Genomic DNA, 21,271 nt, shown 5'->3' on the forward strand with positions numbered 1-21,271 from the left:
GCGTTCAAGGCACGGGTCGTCCAACAAACATGGCAAACAATGGCAACTGAAACAAACACACTTTTATGCCCTTTACCAACAACAAAAAACACTGCCTTCTCTATTTCAGAATCCCTCCAGGTGACCAGCAAACATGGCAGGACAAGCATTTCAGGTCTATCCAATCACACATCAAACACAACAGGCCACCATTAGGTATGGTGGTCAGAACACTGATAACATTGATGGTTGATGGATTAATGGGGATTAACATCCCAAAAGAACACTACAGCGATGAGAAACATTGTAGTGGAGAGGGTCCAGAATAATTTCAACCACCTGGGTATGTTTATTGTGGACATAAATCTAAGTGCTTGAGCATCTTTGTATTTCACCTCAGTCGAGAATTCAACCCGCACTTTCATGCTGAGCAGCAGAATGCCGTAGCCACTGAGTCGTCACAGCAGGCAAGATTTGTGCCGCTTTATGGAAGACCAGTTACTGAATGTAATCGTAAGTGATGTCAAAACACAGAGATGCAGCTGTGAGCATTATCAAGTACCTGAATTCAAGATTTTGCTACAGCGGCTCTCACTTTAAAGGCAAGCTGCAATGAAATTTCACTACGAATAAATCGATTTAAATTAGTACATACTGTTGAAGCAATCTTGTCAAAGGTGCAGTGCTGGTAATTGTCTTTCTTATTAGCAGTCTTTAAATAGCACCCAAGTAGACCATGCCTGCACCTGGTGGTTAGCAGATGCAACATAAATCCAAGCATGTCGCTTTCAAGATTTCTCAGCATGCCGTAGGCACCTCCTAGCATAAGTAAGTTTAAAAGCACAAATATGGGAGCTACAGGACACCATTCACTAATCATGTTGACTGACACATTTGAATGCAGAACAGCTGTTGCCTGAAAAATTGTCCCAATTTGAATTGTCCATGAAATACAGAGGTACATGTCACACCTATGAGCTCCATAATCATGACAGACATTGAATCTGAAAATCCACGTCAACTTCACTTGGGAGAAAGGAAAAGGCCACAATGCATGTGGTAACCCAAATGTCAGAGGAGCACAGCTGTTGCAAGATAGCTCACGCAAGCACTTGAAAATTCGGCACAATGCTGTACATTAGAGAGAGCTGCATATAAGGACATACCTCAGCCACACTTGTTTTTAAAGAGTTTATTTTACCGTAGGAACTAAACAAATGCAGAGTGAAGTAAAATTTCTATGACAGCTACTACGAATTGTCACAAGATGAATCTTTTGAAGGCAGCAGTTTGTCATGGTTGTTTGGTTTCCATTCTTAAGCGCGTGGAAAATGCAATGCTCTTACTAGGCAATTGTGGTGCTCTATTCATACGAAATATGTCAATCTCAAGTTCTAGTGAATTTTTTCATTTGAATTTCTTTATTTTGAGATTATTTTTGTATAATAAATTGGAACAAAATGCAAGACTCAAGCATCTGGAAATGTCTGTTTGTAAATGTCGTACGGAAGTGTCCTCATTGTCACAGCACACTGGTTTCCCACTGGTGACGTAAGCAGACTGTCGCCGCAAGAGGCACAGCTTTGTGCTCGCTGCAGCCTCCCAGTTTTGGTTTCGCGCATTCTGGTAGCCGAAATGAGTCGTGCCACAGTATTGTAGATAATCAGATTTTTCTAGATCCAAAAGTAGATGTGACTTGTACGGAGAGCTCGCTTCAATCCCAATTGCAATGAGCCCGCTGAACTAAAGGTGTTAAAGATCTTTAATGGATTTTGTTAAACTAATTACCCCGTATCATCCGTCATCCCGTGTCGCCACAAGTGATGGCATGTCTCTAAAGGAACTGTCCTTTTAGTTCAATACGGCTATTATATTACTTAGCCTTTGTGGAAATACCCAGTATAAAGAAATTTAAAATGCATGCACTATAAAGCCCCCCATGTCACACATGAAAAACCTGGATATTTCCTTGCCAGATGACGCGCCATGTGACTATATGTTGCAAACTGCTTTCGTCCACAACTCACATGGACGGAAGATGCCGAACTATTTTCCACATTCTGATTCTGATCATCAAACACGGTGGATGTATAGTATACACTCGCCTAAGGGCCATACTCCCCCCCCCCTCCCCAATTTTGAAGAGGTATGGCTCTTGCATCAGGTTAGGCCATTCAAGCACCATTTTCCATCTATTCGTGATCTCTTATCACCTTAACACAAAATGCTGTTGTTTTCATAATGCATTTGTTTGTTCACCAATGCACACAACACACCTGGCGCCTATCTAGTTTTTCACTACTGCTGCTGTCACCGTTGCGCAGGCTCAATTTTGCAGTGCACCTTTGGGTATAGTACACTCGTCCTCCATACGATCCATCTGCTGCTTTAAAGCTTTTCACTGCAACATCCAGACACCCCACGTGCTCCAAATTTAAGAGCACACATGCTTTGTCTTGTTCTCCAAATTTTTTTCAACCTTTTTTATTCTTTAAATTTTGGGCTGCCTGATTGGGGTTGCAGCTCCTATACAAATGTGGCCTTTACTCGGGTGTATATGGTAACCTAGAATGTACTGCAAATCTGGTTCGAAGCACTGTTCTTTTTCCTTTCCAAGAGCTTCCGCTCAAGCTTAATTGAATTTGACATTAATTTGTTTGGAATAGGTTCTCGCCCCACTCAGTAAAGGTATTCTGTGGCTCTGCTACTAGCATTTGTGGATGATGTGGGGTCTAGAGTTGTAGAGTTTTTCTGGCTGCAACCTCTGCTCGCCTCATTCGTCATGTGAATGCTCTTCCCAACCAGATGAGCTGCAGAATCATTGTCTGCAGAACAGCTGTCTAAGGAACTGTCTGTCATATGGATGCACTTTTATACTTGCAGATTTTTAATCACAGAGTCAACTAAAGCATTCACATTGAAAGAAAATCTGCCAGTGACATGCAGAAATATGGCACACACATTTTGCTGTCATGCTGGAATGAAATGCAAATATGACGGAACTATCACGAAGTTGCACTTTCCTGCATACATTCACCAATGTCAGCGACACTGGAACAATCTGTTCACAGATGCTTAGTTCGGGAGCCTCAGGGCTTTCAGTGCCCATGCACGGTACTGCCACACATTGCAGTTTCAAGTAATTAGGCATTTACTAATGCTACAGTACTTTGTTTCTTGCCATTTGCATTTCATTCTGGCATGTTAGAACACTAAAGAAAGCTCTAACAAAATTTTTTTATGTCGGCAAGTCCATTCTATGACCCCAAAGAGCACCATAATAGTGCAGACTACCCACAACAAGCCAATCCGAGACTGTACTCTTGAGCATGCTCAGCATCACTCTTGCAAGATGTACAGTTCAGCATAACACTTCACAGTAGCAATAAGTGCTCAACAGCACCACAACATTTCTACTGCCCATATTGTGTTTGCACTTGACCAACTACATGCGAAAATGCCATCAACGGAATTAATGCACCCACGTTTCAACCTAACACTTCCATTTCATTTGATTGAGCCAATCAGAGTCAACTGAGATCGATAACAGCACAAAAGGCTCACACTTTCCAGGCAGATGAGGAAAGAAGCAACCAAAGGAAATAAGGGAGCCACGACATTTGAAGTAGAGTACCACTTTCTTCCCGAGAACACTGCCTATGGGAGCATTCACTGCGATTTACTTAACAAAATTTGCCAATGAGCAATAACTAAGCTTTGTTAACAATTTTTTCCAATGCAGTTTATAACTAAGCTTTGTTAACAATTTTTCTCCAATGCAGTTTTGGCTTCACAGGCTGCAAGTCTAGCAAAGCCACCTTGTTTTCTAGATGATCAAGTAATCAAACGATTACCTTTTAACTTTCCCAAGCTACAGCTAACAAAGCTCATTTACTCATGCATCATCTCATTCCATCTCAAGACTTCCAGAAATTACAACTACAACACGGGAAGAAAGCTTGGTGCAATAAAATATAGGGCATGTCCTCGGAAACTACATTAACAGCATTACACAAGCAACAGAATATTTATTATTCCCAGCAAGAAAACAACGTTCTCATCTTTTCATGTCTGTGCTCTTTTCAAATACCAAAGAAGGTGACAGCGCAGCACACAAGTGCGAGTTACTAAACAGTATGATAAAATGGCACTTAGAAAAGTAGTGGACCATTTACTCGCCATCCAATAGCAGAGCATTCTGACAGGTCCAGGCAAATCAGGTGACATTCTTACTAGTGATCACAGGGCCAGCAGTATGTACACCCATGACCATAAGTATGTGGACCATATCCGTGGTGAAAAGAAAGTTTCCTGGCAAGTCAGATTGGCGAGCTGAAATTGACAAATGCACTACGATGTTTGCAATGCCAAGCCTGAACTGTAGCCTTTAGTTTCAAGTCCCAAGGCACCAAAAGAATTATGCTTTTTTTCACAGAAACCCTGGTTCACATACTTTTGACCATGGATGTACAGATTTGACAAGCCTGTACAAGCCTACAAATATACAAAAGCAATGGCACAAACTACAAGCTCTGAATGTGAGATCAGAGAATCGCTGTCAAAAGGTATGGTTTCGTGGTTTTTGTCTCAGATGCAGTTCATATCTGTTCTTCAAGGTGGCTCTGAATCCTCCTCAACTCTCGCATAAAAACGCGATTGAAAGCATCGCCATTGTGAGAGGATGTAGAAGCCGACCTTGGCTTTACAGTGCCCTTTCTTTTGTGTGTCAACTTCGCTCCCGTGCTATTTGAGAAACCAGTCTGTAAAAAAAATCAAAGCATGAGTAATGCAGGTTATATAGCTAAACAGAAAAAAAATTTCAGTTTCTTAAACTGCAATGAACAACACGAAATCAGTTGAGACAGTTAAGGTACCCTTTCAAAACTATTTTCATGCCCATGGCACACAAAGTTTATCACTAAGGCACAAAATGAGGGCCCAGCTTCCCATTTTTGAATTTCACAATCGAGCCGTAACGCCGGTACATTGGTGTCATGTCACAAATTTCACAGTATACAGTGGAATCTCGATAAATGAAAATCGCTTAAACAGAACTGCCTCTTAAACAGAACACCATCCTCGTGGTTGGTTCGTTTTGTATTCGTGGAATTGTGTTCAGCTTTGTCTCTTTGCAAATGGAACTCCTGATAAATGGAACCAATTTCCCTTGTCCCTTAAAGTTCCGTTTAAAGGAAGTAAACTGTATTTTCTCGTACTTGGGCAACGTTACGGTAGAGAAAGTTTCCAAAACTTTCTAGGCTTCGTGTTGGTTTTGTTCAAAATGCAATGTAAGCTTTCTTTATTGACAAACAGTTACCCAAGAAAACACAAGGAAATGCTGTCAAAATTTATGATGCCATGTGAAGCTGGCGCAGAAACTTCAGAGTGGTTTCGGCACCCATTTCCGTGTTTCCTAATGTAAACAGCTTTTACTCGGGACGAGAGTGAGCTTATTGGCATTCTAGAAATGTTATATGAATACAGCCTAGCTTAACATTCTTTAAGGGGACACTTTGTGTCCCTTTAAAGCCATGAGTGGGACAGTAATGAGAGGAAACACGGGGGCATAGAATGAGACCTGAAATGCTAAGCTAAGAGCACTCCCCAATACATAAAAGAGGTCCATGCAAGCCCCATATGCTGTATATAAAATAATCCCATATGATCACAAGGAACCTTATGGGTTATTTCGGTAGGACAGCACATATTGCATGGGATCCTACATCATTAGCACATGTTTATTTATTGGGAACTTTGTAATTAGTTTTTTTTTTTATGAATAACTTTCATATTCTTTCAGCAACAACAGACCCTATTTTGGGGGTTTCTCAACACACCCTACTCACATGTAAAAGTATTATTGGGTGGCAGGTGTGTTAACATTAAAGACTTACCACATTTACTTGATTCTAATGCACCCTCGATTGCAACATTCACCCATTTTGCGCGACCAAAATAAACGGGGGGAAAAAATGCTCTCGATTGTAACACGCAACCGTTTGCCCTGAACTAAACATGGAAAAGTCCTTTAGAGTACTGTGCAGCTCATTCTTTCAAACAGAAATACAACATTCTCTCATTTGGAAAAAACAAAGATTTACTCCCAATGCAGTAAAGTTGCGATAAATAAAAACAAGTCGCAGTTTCGTCTAAAAGGCGAAGCATCGATTACGACAGCAAATTAGTAGACAGCTATACGAAAAGTAAGGATAGTACTGTATTTACTTGCATAATGATCACACTTTCGTAATGATCGCACCCCTGAACTTTCTCGTCAAAATTAGATTTTTTTCTTTCCCGTGTAATGAACTTGTTGCAGCGATATGTCGTGTGCCAAGACTAGCTAATGATGATCGCGCTTACCATTTGTCAAATCTTACGTGAACGATTCTTGAAGGCATACCACGCAGTCTGCACGCAACCAACATTCTTAAGCAGAAGCCCCATTTCATTCCTTTTATCACTTTCTGCACTTCCATGAAAAAATGAAAAGCTACAACCAAACTTGCCTCGGCTTTATTATTTGTAGGCTTCATAATGGTATTGGTCAACAACAACAACATAAAGGGCGCCTTTCGATTCTTCTCGTCTGCACTCATGGGCACGCAACAAATCATGAGTGGCAACGATAGTGGCCACATTTACACTGATATGTTAGAAGTATACCCTATTCATATGCTTGTAACGCAGCTAAGATATTCGCCCACCCTTAGCAGAAACGTGCCGTATTAGGATAGCAGTGAGGACATGTGCCGCAGTTTCCACAGCATGCCAGCCATGTGTTTCTATGTCACTGGCAGCTAAGCGTGCCCATCTCTGTTTCTGTCCCCTCAAAGTGGACATAGCTACGTTATTGTCGCAAACTTGCAGATATTAACTATATTATTCGTTACTGATACGGAAGAAACTGTTTCAATGCGCGTAATGTACTCATGAGAAGAAAAATAATCGCGTTCAGTGCATTCGGCTTGCTCCGCCGGCCGCCATTTTTGTTTTGGTGGCCCGCACAGGCAGCGGCAGCCACCTGCTTGTCATCCCGCAGCAAATGCGGGATGAAAAAACAAAATGTTTCTTTTTGTGGGAAACTTAACCGGCGTAATGATCGCACCCCTGAATTTGCATCAATTCTTTTTAATAAGAAGGTGCGATCATTATGCGAGTAAATACGGTAGTTTTATCGGCCATATAAAATTTCAAACATTCGCTTACTACCTAAATTAGCAAGCATAGTGTCACGCACACACAAGCAAACATGAATACGTCTCACTCAATGACCGTGATAATTATCAAAACACTGGAGCGAGGAAGTGCGGTAGCAAGAGCGGGGGAATTGACCTTTGTGCGACCTCTCGCTTCAACGCGAACTAAGCGACGACAACATGGCGCAGCGCGCCTAGATACGTAGACTCTTGTCTCCACCGCAGATTGCTTTCAAGATACGGGCCACGCAGCCACGCTGTACGTAGCAGCCGCTGGTTCAGAACGCCTCTCCTGTTTGCGCCAGTCCTGCACGCAAGTTTCGGGAACTCCAAACGCCCGTGATGCAGCCCAATTTCTGTCTGTCTCCACACATGTGATCGCTTTCCTTTTAATTGCGGCATATCGTGATGAACTCGGCATGTCTTTGCAGGTGGCACTTCCATGCTGATAGAGCAAACGCAGAAAACGGGAAGATGGACGGTACACTAACCTAAGCAAAAGGAAGCACTGTTTAAGCACACCTACTGCAGCACATGGAGGAAGCTACGGCAGCTAGACTTCAAGCACGTATGAGGTGGCCATTTTGAAATGCCGATGGCGATATGGTAACGCAGATTTAGGGTCGTACTCGATTCTAATGCGCATGTAATTTTTGGAACCGTTATATCGGAAAAAAAGTGTGTGTTAGATTCGAGTACATACGGTAAACTAAGCTAGGTTTAGACAGCAGACCTTGCAGATTCTCAGTAGTCTGAGCCACATAGGCAGAGGTAGCAGTAATTACCCTGAAAAATAATCAATTGCTTCATACTTTGTTTGTGCATAATGTGGGTTCCACTGTCGAATACTGTGGCGAAACAACAATGTGTACATAGTTCTAGCACTTCTACAGAGTGGAGTGCACACCAAGCGTGCACTTTATCACTGGGCTGCAAACTTGGTGGCAATGATCACTACTGAGTGATATACAAGTCCGAAGGCAACTTGCACAGACCAACCTCATCCGTACATTTTGCAAAAAAAGCAATGAGAGAAAAAACAACAACATATGTACTAACCGCGTAAATGTACGACCCAATGTTACAAGAAAATTTGGCAGTTTTAACTGTTGTTGACACCTACGTAATGGGAAACATTGTGAGACGCTGACGCGTGCCGAGCTGGTGGGGTCCCAAGTGGCGAGAGGCACTCCTTCATTTTTCCGGCTTTGGCAAGCTTACGTTTGCGCTCCTTGAATTTGACCTGGGCGAGCAGCTTCTTCTAGCGGAGCAGTTTGGCTGGAAGTTTTGACATACCCACCCGGTGCAAATCGTTTTAGGTGGTGTGAGACGCCAACATGCGTCAAACTGGTGGTGCCCGAGTAACCCGAGACGCAGATTGTCACTTTCCTATTGTGTAGTGTTTTAAGATGGCAACGGGACACCGAAACGAAATAGGCTAGTGGACAGCACCGGAATACAATGCCTGCGATGCCACAAGAGTGAAACACGACGGTCACTTCACGCCGCCTGCAGCAAGTAACGGCAGTGTGTTCGCGTTACCGCCTATTAAAAGCGTGCAGTACACTTTCAATGTCACTAAGCTCCACACGCTGTGAAACAGATAGCTGAAGAGGCTTATCGCAGTAGGGTTGGTGGCAACAGCTGAGTGTGACAATCCGGGATGAAATTTGCTGGTACCATAATAAGAAACAGACAGCACCGCTGCTGCAGCGGGCGACTGCTGTTCTCAATCCCACGTGCCTCACGCCTTTTCTTGTTTACACGAGATCTAGCGACCGGAAAATGTATGTTATGATAGCAGTTTGGCGTATCTTCTGGGAACATATGAACTGGCAAGAAGGATGCTTAACTGTAGTGGGTCATTTTTGTGTTCTCAATAGCGAACATTGGTGCCAGGAAATCTTATGAAGCAGGATTGTATCAACAAGGTTCTACTGTACATATGTAGATCATCATGGCAGGCTTTATGAAGAAGGCACAGACACAATGTTTTGTGTAATGAAAAAGGTGGAGTCATGACTGAGGCAATATATGAAGCACAATAAAAGTTCTTTGCTTGTCGATTAATTAACAAATGACTCAAATCTAATTCACTATACGCTGCTGAGACTCGTGAGGTCAAAAATTTCAGTAGCATGACATAGAATCATGCCAGAACAAAGGCTGTGACCATGGAATCCTTGGACAATTGAATTAAGCAGTTTTACACAGCATCAGAGCCACAGTGAGCCAATCAAACTTTTCATAGTTGTTTGATTAACTCGAATTAACGAACAACATATGAATCATTCCTAACTCTCAGTGATTTGATCCAGCTATGTAGGGCTCTACATTTAATGCTCTGCCAGCATTCGAATTCTGGTCGCATACAAATAGTACAAGGAACTTTTGTTTATAGCCCTACCAGTAACACTTTCACTTATATAAACACCATCACTAACATTAAAGAGAACAAAGCAAAATGTGTCCAGTGATGCTCGACATACCTCTGGTTTTCCAATGTCTGCCATTCTGGCCTGAATGCGGCTGATTAGCCGCCGGCACTGGCACTTTAGAGAGTGTCGCGTGCCAGGCATTTGGGCCTGATTCAACTGCTTCAACAGCTGCTCCCCTTGGCTGCAAGAACCAAAAGCAGCAATCAGAAACAAAGGTAGGCAACACAGTGAACACCTTATGTGTGCAATGCAATCACCATTTGAAGACAATGTGCTCACACAACAGTAACAACAGTGAGGCCACAAGTTGAGAGAGCTAGTTACCTTCACAACTCTGCTACTTCTGATGGTAAGCTATTGTCCCCAAACATTCATCAATGGCCGCGAATAAAAATATAGGGCAGAGAAAACTTGGAATTGCTAGAGGGCCATAACACGGCCGGACGTTATTTTTCAAGAGTTAATAGAGTTTACAAAATAAGATGTTCTAGAGGCAACTCTGGTGCTGGTGCCTACAGGAACTGCAAGTGTGGCAGTTTGGTCAGCATGGGAACATAATGGGCAGTACATGTATTTGGCTATGCATTGCCCTTCCAGATTCAAATGAATTTGTGACTGCAAATTGATAATTTTCAACAAAATATTGTGTTATATATACAACAACTTGCAGTGACTATGAATGTGAAAAGAAAAATATGATTGCTTGGAAATTAGGACGATAAAACGCAATGAATAATGCCACAAGAATGTTTGAAGCAACAAGCATGAAGATAAGCCAACCCAGGTTATAACTATTGTTCCCATGGTAGCTAAATTATTTGCAGTGATAGATTTTCCTCTAGTAATTTTTGTAGTAAGTCTATGCCCAGGGGTACTCTCCAAATCCTAACCCTGCGGCATGGCACTGTCAATGCACAGACAGAATGCCTCTTACAAAAGCAGTACCACTGGTTGCAGGATCTTTTCAGTTCCTCACATGCTCATTGAAATTGTACTGTAATGGCGGCGCACGAGCAGTGACTGTGCGGCTGTGCTTGAGCTACTGCCGACTACTTTTCCGAGAGATGTCGAGCTGAGTGCTTCCCCTCTGTTCCCCCACACACCACCCCGCCGACAGAAGCCGGAGGCTTGAAATGCCCTCACAGTTCAAGGCATACTACAGCGACCCAGTTCGTCGTCGTGCCACTCCCAGTCCACTAAACACGCGGCACAGCACGCATGCCAGTTTGGAGCATGTATTTGACATAGCAATGAAGTGCATGTCGATTCCAGCAAATCTATGGCGTCCGAACATCTATTCTCGCATGCTGGTTGTGCGGCCTACAAAGAAGGTGTCGGTTTTACCCAAACATCCCAGCCAATTGGAATTCCTTCGCTCTGTAGAAAAGACCGTGTGGTTTACAATCCTTAACCGGTAATTTTCTTTTCCCCTGCACATAATGCGATTTCTTTCATATTTCAGTTGGACTTCACCTTTCACGTTTGCCATTTTTCTTACATCTTGTTTAACTGTACTGTAGAGGGATTCACTAGTGCCATGTATCTTATTTAATCCTGCACAAAGTGCCGTTTTATAAAATATATATTGTTTTTTTTTAAAGCCACTACTGCCTACTGTATGTAGCCTCTGGTGTAATAGTTCCTTAGTGTTTAATTATTAATAGTTCTGTAGCATTTAACAAGTTAAAGATCAAATTTTTATACACTTGTGTTTCAAACTTGGTTTCTGTTCTCAAACATTAAAATAGGGCCCTACAAAAGTACATAACTGTGTTTCAAGCATTCTAAAAGTGCCCTCCTAAAATTTTGATTAACCGATCAATCTATGAAATACCTTGCATCGAAATCAATTAATCAATTAAAGGTTAAAATGATGAGTGATTAATTGTTAATGGAATAAACAAGTTAATCTCCAATCCCTAGTGCCTCCACATGTTTATAGATTGAACAAAATCCTGCTAACGGCCATTATGCACTGCATCCACTGAGAATTATCATGGGAGAATGCATTTCAAAGGCGCATAGGCTGAGAAAGGACTTCTCGTTTATACTGTGTTACCTTAGGGGCTAATGGTGCACCTGACAACACATTTCATTTGGTATTTCCAGAAATTACGCTTGCCAAGGACACCTGCAACAATGGGTTTTGTTGGACAGGTTTGTTCATTGCTAGTAGTTGTGGTACTAGTAGTCATAGGTTGGCATTCTCGCACATGACTACAATGACTCATACTTGTTCCATAGTGATCATGCAGACATAAGATGAAGTGCGAGTGAGTGGTGAAATGGGTGCGTGGACTTCAGTAGGAATGGGAATGAGTTTCAGTGAACCTTAGTGGATGTCAGTATGAAAATGAAAGTCGGTGACATTGACTTTGAGTGGACGTGAGTATGGATGTGACAGACTGTCGGCGAGTGAGAGTAGGCTTGAGTATGAACGCGAGCGAGTGCTGATGTATGCGAGTGAACATGAATATGAGCATTAGTGGGTGTCAGTAAGTGCAGATGAAAGTGAACATGGACGTAAGTGAGCGGTGGCGAGTACGTGTGGGCACGAGTAGGCACATGAGTGAGTGCCGAGGAGTGAGCAAACGTGAGTGCCACTGAGTCAGTGGTGGAACAGCCATTTCCCCTTTTAGCACAGGCCTTGGTGCAGCCAAAAATCTGATCTGGCACAGCGACAAGCAGTTTTTTGCAGCATCCAACACACATCTATGTACCAGGTAGTCTGAATTTTAACTGATATAGTCAAACAGTATAGCACAGCCAGCTTTATGCGCATCAATGAGGCATTCAAGCACAAAATGCTACCTAACTACTAGTCTCATTCATTATTGATACACTGATGTTGCCTGTGGATTTATAACGGTATAAAGCCATTTCTACCATTTAGACTTGCAACAGCCATTGCGCATTCGGCGCACTCCAAGACAGCAAGAAAAAAAAGTTTGCAGAACTAGGGCATGTCAACAAGACCATAACACAGGACATGCACGACTAAACTGAAGTTATTGTGAGCTGCCGCCTTCGACTTCTCTACAACACAGGTTTCCTCTAATGTACACTAGCTCTCCTACATAACTGCACCATGGTACATGTGAAAGCTGCTTAAATTTAAACCATGGAATCTGCTTTTGCGATCATGCAAGGTTGCAAGGAAGGTCCCCCCTCATAAGCAAATTTTACGTCGGAAGTTTCGAACATGCATTGCAAGATAATTTTGAAGCGGCACAACCAAGAACTATCCTAAATAATGTGTGGCCAGGCATTATCTGAGGCTTCTTTATGATCTGACATCCTCCTTGCGCAAGCTTCAGGCCATGCTAGTACAAGGAATATCGAACGGCAGCACAAATGGCACATACAGAAAGCTCGTACAATGGCAGTAGCTTGAAACATCAGCAGAAGAGAAATGAAACAAAAGTGCAAAATCAGCTAATGATAATGTAACGCGATCAGCTATGCCATGGCTATGGGCACTCTGTTGCCTTTCAGGATGATCATGACGACAGCGGCATGCTTTAGGTTTCATTTCTACTACCGAAGTATTATCAACTGAAGGAGACTTTTGTTCTAATGCTCCATATGCGGCGCAGGCTTGGCGCAATGTTCTGCTAATATGCCGTTTTGAAGCAGGATGGTGCAAATGACCGCTTTAACACAATTTGTGCCGCTGTTCTATCAATATTGAAAATAGCCTGAAAAAACAACTGGTGAGTGAGCATGAGTGACCATCTACTTACTGTGCCAACCTAGTATGATGGTAATAGTCGTCGTTACAAGTAGTAGTAGCAGTGGTAGCAGTAGCACTAGTAGGGGTAGTAGTAGTAGTAGTAGTAGTAGTAGTAGTAGTAGTAGTAGTAGTAGTAGTAGTAGTAGTAGTAGTAGTAGTAGTAATACAGTCGAATCTAGTTGCATCCGACACAAAAATATCTTCGTTATAAGCATATACTCGTTACACACTGATATCGGCGAAAGAAATCTTAGATTTACTTTCATTTTAGCCTTCATCAATTTGTTATATCTTTGTTTGTTATATCAAGGTTTGACAGTACATAGTAGGAACTTTACAGCCTGTAAGTGGGTCCGTGTCCAGAATGGTAAAGGGAGGAGGGGAAGGGGGCATGGGGTGCCCAATGTGCTAAAGGTATGCAAAAACATTGTTACAAAACAGTTATTGCCTTTGATGAAGAAGTCTACTGTAGTGGTGAAGATGACTGTGACACAACCTTGCATGCACTTACTTGTACGAAGCCTTTCCCTTGACGCTTTCTATGCAACAACATTATGGAAGATCCTAACACAGAGCACCATATGTCGCATTATCAGAGTACACCTCGCAACAGCACACACCGCTACCTGATATCTCTTCCAGAATGTGTGGGACTATTTGTGTATCTGTGTGTCCTTTACATATTATTCCTCTGGTCAATTTAGAAAAAATTTTAAGAACTCCGATAAAGCCTTTTTTTTTTTTTTCCAAGTTCAAAAATTTCTGGACATTCCTTAATAGCTCAAGTGAAAAAGAAGCAAACTCACTGCATTAGTTGCACAAGGTCTCTGCTAGCAGCATCAGGTTGAGATGCCGCACGCAAGTCAATCTCACTGTTGCTCCTGGGCAAGCCCGCTTTCCCTACAACACAAACATTTCGATGTGTGCCATCTGCAAAGTCCTGCCCCACACTCTGTGGCTTGGCCTTCTTCAGGAGAGACACGAGGTTCTGAAGATTCGCAGGGAGTGAATGACTCGCTGAAGTGCTCTGAAACAAGGCAAAAGTAATGCAGTACATTGCTTGACTGGCACTGTTATGAAAAATTTCATAGTTTGATTTTTATGCAACAAAAGTGCACGTGTTCTGGCAATAGGCTGAACTCTATGATTATTTTCCCGGTTCAAGAGACACCTGCTCCTTGGCCTATGGCAGCTGTGTGCAACAGTGATGTTCTACGTAAGACTTGTTCTCCTCAGCACATTTCAATTGTACAGCTATGTACTTGCCACAGTTTAGTCTCAAACATGAAACATGCAAATCTTTAGAGGGCCCCTCACCAGGCCCTGCTATAAATCGTGTTTGTTTACTAGACGTTGTGAAATGCCATCCATGGTCGAGATAATGTAATGATTCTATTCCGATGGTATTCAGTTTCATACTTCAACTTTGTCAGTGATCCATGTGCTGTTCCACCCATGCTATCATTGGCTCTATGAGCCGTAAATTGTAGATAATGAGAAAGGAATATAATCAAGCAAACAACCTTTACATTATACTGTTTCAGGGAGCATACTACTACAGGATTTTTTAAAAAGGGTTTAGCAATAACCGCAATATGAGCAAATGCAATGCTGCAACATGATGATGCAAGGAGCTAAGCTATTCTCACCCCAGCTCTCTTCCACTACCTGAACCAGTGCACACAGGCAACATTGCTTGCTTGCCTACTCTCATACCAGAGCTGAAGGGCCATCAAATTTACACCACAAACCTACCTCCTGCTTTCCTGTTTTTGCATCCTTTCTTCTTGCTGTGCATAGCATTTTTGGAAGCAGTTTTACGCATACTGCCAAGTAAATACAGCGGAAACAACCAAAGCCATCAGTGGACCCTGTGGAGGATCTCAGGGAGGGGGTCCTCCCCCTCCCCAAAGCCACTAACTAATACACACCCCACCCCTTCCACCTCCCTTGACTGCAATTTTTCAGCACGTGAAATTTTTTAAGCCACAGAGGCAACCATTTCTGTCTGCGGCAAGCAAAGCACCCCTCACTCCTACTTTTTGTTGGGCACGAAACTGGCTAACGCAACTGCCGCCTTTGTGGAAGCAAGCTAATCACTTCCTCCCCACCTCCCATTTTGCCCCTTCAGAGAGCAGAAGGTTGTTCATACAAGCGAGGCCATCAGCGTGGCAGCAAGGAGGGAGCCTTCCCTTCTCCCTCCTTTATTCAGAGACATGTGCTCCCTTACTCTGCACTGCTACGTTAGGAATCTGTACTCGTATGAGTCACCTTTCAGTATCAATAGATCTCGAAACCATTCAGCATCATTTAAACTCGCGCCTTTTATCGCAAAGAGTATGCTTTACTCATGCTTCAAAAGAGGGCAGCACAAGTGGCCTTCAGCGGCTGATATAAAACAAACAAATTGGCGGCAACCAACTAATGCAATGCATGGCGACCAATGCACAAGCTTTTCCAATTCTTGCAAATAACATTTCTTGTACATGGAATACAGCGGGTAAAATTTATGCCACTCTTCTTTTTGAATCACTTAACAAAATTCCACCACACTGAAAGCCAAAATTGGCATTTATCATACGTGTTCAAATCCTGTCCACATTTGTAGGCAGTTGTGAACATAGAGCACTCGGTGCCCCATTTGTGGGCACAAGTTGTGGGTGTGTTGACTTGGTGTGTCTTTTTCCATGTTTTGCAGCACGTTATCTCATGGATATTGTTTCAACCTCCTCAGATGGGTTAGTGCTTGATTTTTTTTATTTATATACACTAAAATGTACAGTCCTCGCTGATGACATGAAAGCCAGTGGCCTAGACAGAGCAGTGCTAATAGAGCTTGTGGAGACACTGTGCAGCAGTCGCATATTTTCACGAATCGATATCTTACCGCATTGGAGATTTCTAATTGCTTACTTCACGAGAAAAAGTTTGTGCATGGAAGAGTAAATCCGAACTGTACTGAGGGCGCTGCTGTAAACCTTCCCAATGAACAGCAAAGTAAGCCATGGAGAACTGACCTCCCTGGAGCCTAGGAACATAAATGTGTATCTGGTCAAATGGAAAGATAAAGGCATAAATTACTCTTCCAGTGCTGTCGGAATAGACCCTATGTCTTCATGCAAGTGCTGGTTGAAGGATGAAATGAAAAAAAAAAATTAGTACCACACCCAGGAAGTGTATCAGAATATAATCAATTGATGAGGGGAGTGGACCTCACCGAAAGGTGTATTTCATGTGCTAGGACGAAGGTCAACTCTAGGAAATGGGCCATTAGGATGCTCCCACATTTTCTTGACATTGCTGACTGCAACGCGTAGGTTGAATACTGTCGTGACAAAACGGCTTTGCACCTACAGCTAAAAGAGGTATGGTCTCTCCTGTCTTTCAAGCAAGATGTAGCCGAAACATTAACCAGACATAACCCAAATCAAAATAGTGCCAGGAAATATAAGTACAAAATTAGACCAGCAGCTCCAGAGACCAGACCAGCCTAGCTGCCTCATGGCGACACAAGAAAATAGTTTTGAGCACTTCCCAGAATTTTGTGAAATTGAAAATACAATATGATGCAGGAACAAAGATTGCAAAGCAAATTCGAGAGTTTTGTGCATGAAATGCAATGTTTTTTTATGCCTGCAAGGGTAAAATTGTTTCTTTCATTTTTACCACACATCCAACTAATGTCCATGTCGGTGGGCACTCATTTGTATAGTTTGAAAATGAAAATTTTCTCACTGTTTCTTTCTCTGCACTTCTGAATCCATTTCAAAGGAAATGTTGGAAATGTTTGTTTGCTTGCCTGCATTTCTTTCAATAGTGAGGAGGTTAAGTGTGATTTGTACCTCCCTTTTATATCTCCTTACAGGTTTCAGTTCTGTTACAAGGTGTGACCGTGCCAAGCGGTGTCAAATCGTTTTCAAGCTGGTCACATGGTTGCCTGCAAGGTGTCGATGAAAGAGGCACTGATGGATGCGAATTTGAACTAACCATGACCATTTGGTTACAGACGTGTAGTAGGCACCTGGATCCGCCCCTGAGTGGACCTTCACAGATAAATGAAAGATTCTCTCTGCTGCTAAACAGGCCATCTGCATTACTACTGGTAATCTGTGTGCTGAAAGTGGGAAGTGTGCGACGTCATCTCTGCTGGCAGTGAGAGTCCCTCCTCTGAGAAGACAGGCACAAAAGCTTTCATTTGAATTGTCCATCTATATTTTCATTGCATGTCCAGTGCCCAAGCTTCGTGGACTCTTTAATAAAAAGCACTGAAATCAAGAAACGTGCAGACATTCATGAACAAAGCGCACCCAGTCAACCTTTCTACAGGCCAATCCACTTTCAACAATGTTCCCCAAATCCCAAGATGCTAGCCTGGCAAATCACTGATACGGAGGCATTAGTTTAGAGCACATGCGCAAGCTCTCGCCTATTCCATTGCGGCAATCTGTCGTGTAGCACATAACACTGGTTAACATCATATAAGATTCCATAAACAAGAAGACTGAAGAAAGCGATCACCCATTGCACTAGCATTATCACCGCAGCTTTCTGTCCTGATATATCCTTGCTACCCTAAGGTAGTATAAGCCATTGCTGTTCAACAGCGCTGAGTGACCATCTGCATGTTCAAAGAATTCAATGGCTGTGATTGGCTAAGTACTAAGACACTAACCATATTTAAAGAAGTGCACTTACTTTGCTGAGGATAAATGGCACATCTCCAACATTGAGTCTGCACTGGTAAACTTGGTCAGGAAAACGAACAGTGTGTGGAACAGCAGATGTTGACCTTGCTCGACGAGCCTGGCTCGAGTGCTTCCCAGGCACTGCAGCTTCAGGCACCTAAGGCGAGGCATAAAAAGTAATGAACACATTAATACACTGTTATACACTTGCGCCAGGCAGTACTTTACAAATAGTGTTTATAGAGAATAAGAGTAATCCTTGCGTATGTCTAAAAACATGCTCATTCATTCTGGTAAGGCACATTTTGCAAACAAAACGTATTCCTCACTATGATGGTCATGCAAAATAAAAATGTCCGATTTGAACACAATCACCAGTGTACAAAGCAGCTTGAAGCCATCAGCGAGACTTGCAAATGAGCAGCTTTAAAGCTTGATCACCAGGTGCTCAGCACATTTCGATAAGCTCACTGCTCTGCTCTTTATTGGCCACGCACTTTGCTACATATGTATATGGTTCTGCAACAGCAGATAAGAAAGGTGCACATTTGCCCAAGGAAAGGGAAACAAACGGAATGGACCTTTGTAGATAAACGAGGTCAGAGAGCTCTGCTGCTAAACAGAGCTTTACTGCAAAGCATCACTGAAGCACTAAAAGCGATACAAACGTGCATTACGCAAGATCTTAAACCATAATGCTTAAATGTGGCGGCACACCATTTATTGCACTGTCACCGACATTAACCACTCTCGTGGCTGTGGGTACCCTGACGTGAACACGCAGCCTAGTACAAGTGAACCTGCCGCACCTTTGGAGTCGTTTTTCTCGACGTCCTTTTCCTGCCTTCTGTGTTCATCTCTGGGGCCGACTTTTGGGCTGCAGGTCGCTGCTCGGACACAGGGGCGCCGGCGTCTTCTGGCTCGTCAAACACATCGTCGTTGTCGTAGCTGGGGGACTTGGTAAACGCGCCTTCCGGAAATGCGTCGGGAGTACTCCTCGGTTTAGTGGAGAAAACCAGAACTTGTCGCGCGTACCGCAGTTGCTCCTCAAGCAAGGCACACTGGGCTTCCACCAGCGCGATGTGCTCTCCGAGCTCTATATATACACGAAGATAGGAAATGCGAAAGCAGGATAAGCGACAAGGGTGGAAAATTTTTAAACGTTACGGAGAGAAAAAAAACATGACACCTGCCTGAAGAAGGACAGCCGTGAGCCGCGCGCTTCTTCGCCTCAAGGCGGTGGACTTTTTCCAATAGCTTGGCGAGTGAATTTATCACTGCTGTAAATTACAAGTTTACGATAAGTTTCGGTCAAGCCACAACATAAACATGCCTTACCATCGCCTTTCGTGCCGTGAAGGCTAGCGGTCTCTTTGATCTGTAACGGCATCGGAAGCCCTATACAAAAGACTTCTGGGAGATTTACAAGAGGTGCTGACGACGGTCTGTGCTCACTTGCGTACAACAAAAGCGTTCATCAGAAGCTCCCACCTGATACACGAAATATAATACATCGCGCGCAGAGGCAGCGACAGATGTTCAAAACTCGCAAAAAAGCGACGCACGAGAAAGACATCTAGCGCCTCTCAACGACGAAAATGCGCATGACGCTTGAAAAAGTTTCGGTTTCGGCACGTAAAAAAAAGAAGCGATTTTCGAAAAATTAAAATGCTTCTCACACTAAACTACCAGCTTATCACAAATACAACTTAACTAAACGGCTGAAAGCATTTCTTGTTTGTTTTATTTTGGATGTATTACGTAAATCAAAGCAGTTTGTTCCTCTGCTCCCTGTTGTCCCTGTTACGGTATGGACTGCACAAATTATGCATGGAGCAGGTGGATGGCAGTATTTTCGATTATCTGGGTGATGTTTGTAGTGAAAGTAACAAATAAAAAGTAGAAACGGATTCCCGATTCATGAGACTCGTCGGGTAACACATTTGTGGGAACTGTGATCGCTATTAAATTAAAGCCTTCGTGGTCGAACTTTTTTCCTGAGAGAACCGCACCAGCGCAAGTAATGCAAACTGTGAAAGAGAGTATTTTCTTTTTTGGTTGAGAAAGAGCCACACACAAAAAAAAAAAAAAAAGAACAGCAGTGAACAACAATAACAACAAAAAATCAATTTGGATCATTTGCAAAATTCTGTAATATATATATATATATATATATATATATATATATATATATATATATATATATATATATATATATATATATACAGTAAAATAGACTTACAGAATTTTGCAAATGATCCAAATTGATTTTTTGTTGTTATTGTTGTTCACTGCTGTTCTTTTTTTTTATCAAGTCATGACCGAAAGTGTCGACCGACTCAGCTGCCACTTTTAAGCGCTGTTGCCTAAATGACTAGCAAAGCAAGCTCATTTCGCATCAAAATTTGGGGGCCAATATTTAAGTGAAGCTGATCCTTACAGCAACAGCCCATATTGGCTTCAGTTTCACTGCTGAAACATGTCCTGAAGCAATTGATTACAAGTTTAATAACGGGTATTATAGCAGAACCTTCTTAGCTGTAATTGCACCATAAAATGTGTTGCAAGTAATGTTTGAGTCACACTCTGCCTAAAGAGGCAAAATTGCACTTCGCCGCAGTCAACTTATTGATATTCAAGCATCCCAATGCATCCATCACAGCTGTGTAGAGGCAGACTAGAGCTAAAGCAGATACAAGTGGTACAAACGTTACAGCGAGAAAAAAACGTGACAGCTAACTGAAGTAGGACAGCCGTGAGCCGCGTGCTTGCCCCAGCCAGCTGCTCAGCCATTATGAGACCTCAGTGCCGAGAAGAGGGTGTAGCTTGCCAACCTGAAGGCATCCCCACCTAATATAGGTACTTTGGGATTAAAACACGGTGGGATAGCTGGTTTGAATCCATGATAGAATGCGTAAGTGCGACTGAATGAAGATACGCCGTCTCTGTGTATCTGTTTCTTTGTATGTCTTCATTCAGCCGTGCTTATGCATTCTATCATGCTTTGGGAGACCACATCGGAAAGTGTTGCCATGGAAGCAGCCCAGAGTAACCTCTTACAGTGATTTTATTGTGTCCACTGGGTTCAACAAGGTTCACATGGCGCCGGCTCATTCCCTGGCTAGGTCAGTTCACCCTTAGAGAAAGCTGAGTGTCACATCGGGGGACACCTGTGCCTATTTGAATAACTGCTAAATAACTGGCGGCAGTGCAGTTTTCAACCCACATCCTCCTGCA

At 42.7% G+C, this 21,271-nt stretch overlaps 1 protein-coding gene across 1 annotated transcript; it reads right to left on the reverse strand.

Moving 5' to 3' along the window:
• Nucleotides 1-42: 42 nt before the first annotated feature.
• LOC142585463 (uncharacterized) lies at nt 43-19,603 on the reverse strand. Its single transcript, XM_075696240.1, has 7 exons — nt 19,373-19,603; nt 19,228-19,314; nt 18,844-19,130; nt 18,045-18,191; nt 14,156-14,376; nt 9,668-9,797; nt 43-4,739 (listed from the first exon to the last, which is right to left on the reverse strand). Exons 1-7 carry the CDS (start codon nt 19,422-19,424, stop codon nt 4,578-4,580), a joined length of 1,086 nt encoding a protein of 361 aa, XP_075552355.1. The 5' UTR covers nt 19,425-19,603; the 3' UTR covers nt 43-4,577.
• Between the last annotated feature and the right edge of the window lie 1,668 nt (nt 19,604-21,271).

The sequence above is a fragment of the Dermacentor variabilis genome, chromosome 6, assembly GCF_050947875.1.
Source record: "Dermacentor variabilis isolate Ectoservices chromosome 6, ASM5094787v1, whole genome shotgun sequence".
Classification (NCBI taxonomy): Eukaryota; Metazoa; Arthropoda; class Arachnida; order Ixodida; family Ixodidae; genus Dermacentor; species Dermacentor variabilis.

Coding starts and splice junctions, on each gene's coding strand:
- LOC142585463 (XM_075696240.1), bottom strand. CDS start 19,424: ATGCCGTTACAGATCAAAGAGACCGCTAGCCTTCACGGCACGAAAGGC. Junction 14,377..18,044: donor TGCCATTTATCCTCAGCAAA/GTAAGTGCACTT, acceptor GCCTTGTTTCAG/AGCACTTCAGCGAGTCATTC. Junction 9,798..14,155: donor GACCTTGTGCAACTAATGCA/GTGAGTTTGCTT, acceptor TGGTTCTTGCAG/CCAAGGGGAGCAGCTGTTGA.